At 42.9% G+C, this 9,291-nt stretch overlaps 1 protein-coding gene across 1 annotated transcript; it reads right to left on the reverse strand.

Annotated features, from left to right (window-relative positions):
• Positions 1 to 914: 914 nt before the first annotated feature.
• On the reverse strand, positions 915 to 8,059 carry cyp27b1 (cytochrome P450, family 27, subfamily B, polypeptide 1). The gene is made up of 9 exons (XM_088308872.1): positions 7,611 to 8,059; positions 6,538 to 6,728; positions 5,773 to 5,963; positions 4,287 to 4,487; positions 3,958 to 4,118; positions 3,636 to 3,802; positions 3,480 to 3,561; positions 3,198 to 3,395; positions 915 to 2,137 (listed from the first exon to the last, which is right to left on the reverse strand). Exons 1-9 carry the CDS (start codon positions 7,827 to 7,829, stop codon positions 2,024 to 2,026), a joined length of 1,524 nt encoding a protein of 507 aa, XP_088164998.1. The 5' UTR covers positions 7,830 to 8,059; the 3' UTR covers positions 915 to 2,023.
• Positions 8,060 to 9,291: the final 1,232 nt, after the last annotated feature.

Here is a 9,291-nt window from a genome sequence, read left to right on the forward strand (position 1 = left end):
GACTGTTACACCCTCGCTGTACCAAAGAGAGATTTCGCCGCTCCTTCCTGCAGACTGCTGTCAGACTTTTTAACAAGAACATTGGGTCAGGCCTACAAACGGGAGGGCATTAGTGCAATTGTGCAGTCCTAGGATGCAATATTCACTACTACTGTACTTTCAGCCAATGGTGTACTTAAATATTGACCAATGATGTATTTTGTTTACCATTACAGTATTCTTATAACAGTACTTCTATCACTGCAGTATTTCTACCATTGCAGGACGTTCACTATTACAGTACTTTTATCATTGCAGTATTTCCCATCATTGCGGTACTTTTACTATTACAGTACTTTTACCATTGCAGTATATTTTATCATTGCAGTACTTTTTACCATTACAGTACTTTTATCAGTGCAGTATTTTCTATCATGCAGTACTTTTCTAACATTTCAGTACTCTTACCATTACAGTACTTTTATCATTGCAATATTTTTATCATTGCAGTATTTTCAATCATTCAGTAGTTTTTATCATTACAGCGTTCCCCCCTCTGTATAATGTACAGGCATTAGGAGTGTTTCCTTACACTTAGATACGTTTATACTGTGTATATTTGCATGCTTTTTATGAATGTCTGCTGCTAATGTTATACATTAACGGCTACATTACGCCGCCGACTCTGTGTGATCTATATCTTTGCTGCTGTAACACTTCAAATTTCCCCATTGTGGGACTAATAAAGGACATCTTTATCTTTATCATTATGCAACGCCACATTTCGGAGAAATTTATTTCTACGTGCCAAAAGTTAAGCTACTGGCGTGCCAGTTCGAAGAACATCTAATCATTTAGATTCCACCTGAAAAGTGTCGGGTTGGCACAGAAGAATGGACACATACGCACGCATGCACGCACGCACACAAAAATGCTCATGTACCTGGGAATTTATTGTCATGTACGTTCCATGTTAAATTACAATAAATACAGAATTCAGACAATAATGTTGCTACGTTTTCCAAAGTGTAAAAAAATGTGAGAATTGCCTAAACAGTACAGTCAGATTTACAAAGTGAATTCAAAATATTTGCACCATGAATGTTTATGCAAACAACTATTTCTAACAGCTGCCAGTTGGTTGCACGTTGTTTAAAAAAACCCCAAAACAAAACAAAACAATTTTTTTTAACCATAACCGCCTTTTGACATTGACAAAACCTCTTTTTGTATTCTTCAGTGATGCTCTTTGTACCCACACAAACATGTACAGTGGAAGGTCCAAAGTGGAATGCCCCCAATGGTCACACAAATTTGAAGTTTAACCAGAATAAAATTCACACACAATATGGAGTTCAATCGTCACACGTGACATTGAACAAGACGAAGGGGGAAAAGGTGGTGATAAGCACATAACTGCAAATGGAACTTTGTAGAAAATTTAAAATCACCTGGCTGCCCAGCAACAAATAACAAAACATCAAATACCGACACAAATTAATTTTACGGAGCAGATTCAAACGTAAATACTATTACCACTAATTCAAACAGAACAGTATAAAAGTCCACTAGGTGACAGTATCGCTCAGCAAAAACTTGTGTTACCTCCATTTTTTTTCACAGAATTTTTTGCTTTGAGTTTTATTTATGATCGAGGTCAACTTTTTTTTTTTCATTTGTGCATATGAATTAGGACTAAGAAAATCTTAATCACACCAGCTTCATTGGATCCAATACAAAAAAAATCTCCAAAGGCTTAACATGACGAGTAATAAAAAAAACAAAAAAACAAAGTGGTCTGAGGAGCATCTGTTAAACGACATTCATGGGAGCTCTGACTTAGTGCAAATATGCATTATCACAACCAAAAGGCTAGTTAAACCCCCATGGAGCGCCTCGGCCGCTGTACTCGACTCCAGAGGCGTCCTGTGGGCCTTTTAGCCTTTTTGACACGATTCTGAACAGGTCCCCGCCTGCCCGCATGCTTTGTGCTCTTGAGAGCCGTGGTCAATTTGACGTAACTCGGCCTGCGCAGAAGAGTGAGTCATCGTTCAACAAACTGCAGGTTAATGACATTTTCAGGAACGAGCAGCGTCCGTGTCATGGGCTTCACAGAAACGCCTTTCGGGTCCGGCCGCACGTCGAACTCTATCAGGATCTGTCGAGACCAGAAATGCAGAACAGCGAGTGAGACGTGATTGGCAGACGTTAAAACTGCTTGTCGATGAGTTATTGAGAACGTGAACTGGCGGCTCACAACTTTACGCCTGCACACACACGTTTGTCCATTGGAGCCCATAGCAAAACTGTTTTGATTTTATTCATGCTTACAGTTTTGACTGACACTGCCAGAGAGGTCTGAATGTTGAAATATGTTAGTTATTAAGATCGGCATTTGCAGTGGTTTTCATCATACTCAAAAGTACTTCTTATATTTTCGTTACATAGGGCTTGCAAAATTCGCAAGATTTCCTAAATTTGAATCATTTGGGATTTTTTTCATTTTTGACCCATTTTTTTTTTTTGTGGAAAATGCTGAATGCTCGCTATTCAAGAGCTGGCTCGGTCCCTATGCCCCACCCGCTTGTATTAAATGATAACTGACAATGTCAGTCAAATTATAGCATTGCTTTCTTTGAAAAGGCAAACATGGTGAAATGTTATTTAGATTCATAAGAGGGTCGATACAGAATACGTAGTTGAAAGCACGCATCATTATGGTATGTTTAAAGGGGAAGTCAACCCCGCAAAAATCTTTGCAATCATATGTTGCAAGTGCCTTCACTTGTCTAAGCATGACATTCTGATGAATTTTGCATTTGTGGAATATGAGTTTAGCGGCAAAATCCACCCGTTTTTCGCCATCTCAGGGTGGCCATTTTGTCACTTTGTGTCGACTGAAAATGACATCACAGTTGCACAGATCTCAGGTAACGACCAATCGTGGCTCACCTGTTTTCTGAAGCTGAGCCATGATCGGTTGTTAGCTGAGTCCTGTACAAGTGTGATGTTATTTTCGGTCGATAGCGAGGGGCAAAATGGCCGCCGCGTAAGATGAACAAAAACGGGCGGATTTTACCGCTTAACTTCATTTCCGCAAATACAATTTTAATCATAATGTCGTGTTTCGGCTAGTGGGGGTGCTTAGAACATATTCTTGTTCAAAAATGTTGTGGGTTGACTTACCCTTTAAGGAATAAAAACAAGTGTGTTCTCACCCTGGCAAGCGCGAGGTAGAGCTCCAGCTCAGCAATGCGTCGACCTATGCAGCTGCGTTTTCCCACCCCGAAAGGCACAGAGGCGTATGGGTGATGAGTCTGGTCCTTTGTCAACCATCGCTGCGGCACAAACTCATTTGGATTCGGAAACACGGCCGGATCACGTGATGTTGCAAAGTGGCACAGTGTAATCAGAGTCTGCAAGGAGTGATTTTAGTGTTAGTGTTTCGTGGTGATGAAGATACTGCCCAAGTGTATCAGACTGCTTTCGACTCTCCTCACATTTTTAGGAATGAGGTAGCCTCCAACCTGGATGTCTCTCTCAGTGATGACTCGAGCATTTGCAGGAATGACCGGATACAACCTGGAAAAAGTCACCCGTCGTGAGCGTGATCAAACTCACGCATTCCGACGAGGCGTCTTTTGGAAGAATCCTACCTGAGCACTTCTTTGACTACGGCCTTCATAAGAGGCATGCGTGCTACATCTGCTGCCTGAGGCACCTTCCTGCCTTGCAGGACGGTCAGAACTTCATCACGTAGTGAGGCCTGCACCTCGGGGTGACGCGACAGCTCGTACAGCGACCAGGACATCGTCCCGGATATCTGAAAATAACACAAACATCATCACGATTACACGAATAGAATCAGCCCTAAATCACATCAGCATTTATTGATAAGATTCACGGCCCGCCAATGTAATAAATGCACGGGAGATAATGTGAGACAGCAGCAAAGACAAAGATGATGTTTGGTCTTACAGTGTCGACGCCGGCAAGAAGCAGCTCTGTAATATTGCTGTAAACAGTCTTCATGGGCAAATCTGTCCGGGACAAGAAGTAGGCAAGGTAGTGGCCCTTCACTTTTTCGCAGTTGCCCTTTTTCTCTACTTCACTCAGGCGCTGGTCAATGTGGCCTTTCGCTGGAAAAGTTCATGCAGAGGAACACGATGAAGACACCTAATTAGGTACGCATGGCACAATCTAATGAGATGCATTATGATACCATACAACGGTGTTTCACAACTTTTTTTCAACATACCATGAATCCCCATTCACCCTTTTTGATCTTGATATCCAGAGGAACCTACCAAATTCAAACATGTTGTCCCAGCACTGACAGAAGGTGTTCCAGGGCTTGGGGAATAGCCAATGTATCCATTTTGGCATGACCATGGTAAGAAGCGTCTTTACGAACATGGTGTTGATGGACTCGATGAAGAGCTCCGTTTCTTTGGGAACCACCGGCTCCAGGCAGCCGATTCTGGATTCAAACAACACGGAGGAGATTCCTGTCAAAAATTGAAAAGAAAAGAAAAAAACGAGTCAAGACATGTCAACTGATCCAACACTAATTTGGCACAGAACAGAACAGCATGGTTTGATAGCCACTCAAATGTGATGAAACGCTTGACATTAATCATCACTTGTATCCAAAAGTATTTAGTGAGAGATTTACATTTGAGTCTTAAGGATTTATAGAAGCTGATGAAACAAGATATACAACATCCCTCCTTCGTCATGCGGGGTTACATTCCAGATCACCACTGCTGGAAGTCAAATCCATGATTTAAAACTACTCTATTTAAATACTCCGTGGAAATATTTTTTTATGTAATCTGTGACATTTCATTTTTCTTACGGTCTTTAAACGCACCTTTACAATCACACAAATACTTAATATTTTGACAGACTAATGGGAAATGACAGATTATAATACAAACAGTGTAAGAGTGAATTGAACTTTCTGGGTTTACAGTAAAAAAAAAAAAAGCTTTTTCCCTCAGGCATAAAGTGGATGACATAACGAGGTAAAAATACAAGCCATGTCCAAATTAGTGGCTGTGTCCTACAAAGGCCAAATTTGTCGGTCACAAGACAAACGTCCGGTGCGCCCCGACCACACGCTGGTCTCGAAATTCACACGGTCTTCAAATCTGGTTTTCGTTTCCATGGAGACGGAGCCTACACTTTCGTAGGCACCATTGCTTCGTTCTTCTTCTACACTGATTCGTTCGTGAACCCCAATTGCATGTTCACTAAAGCCCCTCCCCCGCCTGACGCTTGGTGTTGATTGGTCATTCGCGAAGATTCTGACTCTGCATTTCCGTTTCCGCTGCATGGCTCAGCTCAAATCAACTAAAGACCTGTCCAAATTTGCAGCAGTGAATCTAGTCAATTAAGGCGACATGAATCGGGAGGAGCCTTCGAAGGACCTCACAGGACACAGCTGCAGTAGCCTACAATATTTCCTGTTTTGATTCTACTTCTTTCAAATTGACAGTCTCAAACTAAATAAGTGTGCCGCTATCTAGTGGTTGTAAGTGGAATTACATTTCATTTTATATGAGCATTAGACCAAAATAGTTATTTCCTGTGCAACAAATGGTGTGGTGGTATTTACTGTACTATACTTCAGTTATCTATAACACAAATAAATAAATAAATAATAATAATAATAAAATGATGCTAGATGAGTGAAAAAGAAAATAGGTCAAGTCAGGCCTTAACATGCACGCATGACTCCAACTATCAGACTCATCACGAAACAGTCCTCCAAGCTCTGTTGAACCTCACCCTCGAGGCCGAAGTAATAGAACTCCCTGGCGATGTCGGTCACGAGGCCTTCGGGATGTCTGCGCAGGCGAAGTTTGGCGATGAGGTCAGTGACCACGCCGTTCAGGGTCTGGTCGTACGCTTCGACCGCCTTGGGCCGCAGCATGTGCTTCGCAAGGAGGCTTCGCACCTCCTGCCACTCCTCACCTTCACTGAGCACAAAAAAAACAAAAAAACATCAATATATTTTTTAAACAAGGAACGTGAAACCAAGCATGTTGAAATTCATGAACATCATGACGTTTGAATGTTCCGTTTGCAAGACCCACTCACTTAGATCGCACCCCGAATATCCAGTAACTGCGTACATGCATGCGAGTATTCTACAGTTCCTGAAGCAGTGGCCGGCGACACACACCGCCAGACCAGTACCACCAGGTGTCGATTTGAAGGAGGCATCGATTTGGATACAATTTGGTACAATTGTACAAGAAAATTCTTACGATTATGTTACAATTAGAACGCGACGCCTCACAGTTTCTCTTTGCGTGTCGTTTTAGTTTTGCTTCCTATCAATAATGCAGTGAAGTTTGAGGCGGAACTAATTGTTGCCTTCCATGAACTTCTGCATGGTCGCATATAATACACGCACGTCTGACAAGCGCTCTGGCAAAATGATGTTGATTCCTGCACTTGCTGTTCGCCCTGCAAGATGGGTGAACGAGGTGGCATGTCGCCTTCTGGATGTCATTTGTCTCAATTTGACATTAAAAAAAGCACACTTACGATGTCAACAGTCCGTAGTGCTGACCTCTGAGCTTCCTGTAGTCCTTCCAGGAGGAAAGGTCAGAGCGCATGGGGCGTTGGCCCTCTTGCCTCAACACTTGCTCAATGAGCGCCGGATGAGCCACATGGACCGTCGTGATGGGGCCGAAGCTCGCCTTCCACATGGGGCCGTACCGCTGGACTCCTTCCAGCTGGGACGTGAAACATGGGTTTGAGCTCATGAAAATAACGTGGCTGTGTGTATCTGGAGGTTTTTCAAATGAAAAGCGTCACTTTTATGAGATATCTGACGACGGGAATATTTTCACCAGAAAATGTAAAACTTCTGACTGCATTTTTACAGCACTGCACAACTTAACCATCATTGTCCTGCAAGGTGTTTTTATCATTTTCCACAGATAACCTTTCAACACTTTGTTCATTCTCAGTAGTCTGTTTTTATATTTTTTAAAAATTCAGATTTTCAAACCTTCTTTACAAAGTAAGGCCCGGAAATGACTTAAAATGATGGTTCTGTTTGCACGAAATAAAAATAGAATTTAGAGCCTGATCATTCCACCTCAAAGGTTCCTCTGATTTCATTGGAAATCCAAGCTTTTTGGCACGTCAATGAGGCGGGTGTGATCAAATCTTTAAGAACATGCAGTAGGTATGCAGCCTTATTGGCAAAAGAACACCTGCACATTGGAATGCAAATTACAAGAAAATGTCCTCCTCATCAGAGCTCATTTTTGTCTGTCAGAAAGTGATCATTTAATAATGGGTGGTTGTTGAACTGCTGGAGCTGACAATTAGATCGTTAACTCGTCATTTTGATGGAATGCTTCTCTAAATCTCGGAAAAAATCTAATAAAATACACTTTCTTGAATCTAATCAGAGCATTTCTAAAGGCAGAATTCTTGATACAGCCAGGAAGCACGTTTGCATTTTGCAGTTAAATGTAAGTCGTTATTCCCTGTGCAACTACTTATTTGCAATAAATAACCAAAAACTTCTCAAATACTGTAATCAACTTGTATAATGCATTTCAATATCCTGCTTTGGATGCAGTCCTGTTGAACGTGCGCCCTACCTGCAACTGGTGCAGCTTGGACAGTCCCCGGCGGGCGAATAAGTCCCAGGCGAAGCCGAGCACGGACGGGCCGGGCATGTCGTCCAGGCTCCTCACCGTCATCCCGTCGGGACCGGCCGCTGCGCCCTCAGCCCACCTTTCCACCCACTTGAGGAGGGGGAAGGCGCTCCGGCCGGACACTCTCAGAGCTTGCTGCAGCATCCTTCTCACAGAGATCATGGAGCGGTCGCCGCACGCCGATGCTCATTTTCTCTCCCCCGCCGGGCTGGAGGCTCTATTTATAACCCGGCGACCTGCTACCTCGAACCCGCGGAGATAAAGCTGTAAATTTTCGCATTCGGGGCCAATGGTGGGTGTGTGTGCGGCGCAGGTCCCGCCCCCGCCTGGATGAGACGAGGGAGCCTGGAGGTGTGTCCAATCACAGGGCCGAACAAGGACCATCCCCGAGAGGCAGCACACGTGGAGCTCCAGGATAAATAATACAAGCCTTACTTGTGAGCGTGCGTCTGAGGGGGGAGAGAGAGAGAGCGAGAGAGAGAGAGAGAGACAGAGAGAGAGGAGAGAGAGAGAGAGAGAGCGAGAGAGAGAGAGACAGAGAGAGAGAGAGAGAGAGAGAGAGAGACAGAGAGAGAGAGAGAGAGAGCGAGAGAGAGAGAGACAGAGAGAGAGAGAAAGAGAGAGAGAGAGAGAGAGAGAGACACTGGCTTATCGCGAGTACTTTGCTCCCCTACAGACCCGCAGGCTGACACTTTTAGTTCGCATGCATTCGTGCATTAATACCATTCAAGGCGAATGTTTTAAGAGGGGGGCGAAGGGTTGCATCATTGGGTTGCTGCCACTGTAAGGATGCCGGTGAACATTTGAAACTTTTGACACATTTCGATGTTCGCGGGGAAATGACACCAAAGAGCCTTGTCAATCAAGTGCGTCACAGTGGGAATTGATTAAACACAAATTGTTGAGTGCATTTTTGTCTACATGGAAGCAGCCTTCCATTAGTGTATAAATGTGTGTGTGAATGGGTGAATGTGAGGCTTTGTGAAGCGCTTCGAACACCATATGGTGTCGATAAAGCGCGATATGAGTTGCATTCCATTCCGTTTAGTATATGCAATGGTGTGCTTTCACTCACTTGTACATTTTTTGGCAAAAGTCAGCTGGACAAAGTGGGACTTTTTCACTTTATAATATGACTAAGCAATGCATTTTATGTCTATAGTAAATGATATTTCACATCAACTTAGGATATCATTCTCAAGCAGTTCTTCTCAAATAGTGAGATGGGCCCCTGGAGGTGTGCGGTGCGAGGCCGGGGGGTGCGCGGGAAATTGCACATCCACTACAGTAGTTGACAGCGGCGCTCTCACTGTCAGTATGGATAGGGAGTATGTTAATAAAGTTATTCTTTGTTGTATGTAGATCTATATAGATTTTGTTTTCTTATTTTTTTGTAACAAAAAAAATTGAGAAGCGTTGTCCTCGATCAGTAGACGATTCGATCTAACATTGTGACCTGAACCTGGCCTTTTTTAATTATTTTATTTTATTTTTTAAAATATTTTCCACCTGTGATGAGGTCATCTGTGTGTACACACATACATATAATTATAATGTATTATAAAATATTATTTTATAGTTATAAAACAGTAGACCTAAATGAGCAGAGTCACATAAGTTTAGG

Source organism: Idiotropiscis lumnitzeri, chromosome 11 (genome assembly GCF_059441095.1).
Source record: "Idiotropiscis lumnitzeri isolate Australia: NSW breed Sydney's pygmy pipehorse chromosome 11, RoL_Ilum_1.0, whole genome shotgun sequence".
In the NCBI taxonomy this organism is placed as follows: domain Eukaryota; kingdom Metazoa; phylum Chordata; class Actinopteri; order Syngnathiformes; family Syngnathidae; genus Idiotropiscis; species Idiotropiscis lumnitzeri.

Bases quoted from the DNA above. Each gene is read 5' to 3' on its own strand.
- cyp27b1 (XM_088308872.1), bottom strand. From the start codon at position 7,829: ATGATCTCTGTGAGAAGGATGCTGCAGCAAGCTCTGAGAGTGTCCGGC. The intron at 3,396-3,479 runs GTGAGGAGAGTC...CACTCCTTGCAG, and splicing joins GCTACCTCATTCCTAAAAAT to ACTCTGATTACACTGTGCCA. The intron at 2,138-3,197 runs GTGAGAACACAC...TGGTCTCGACAG, and splicing joins TCTACCTCGCGCTTGCCAGG to ATCCTGATAGAGTTCGACGT.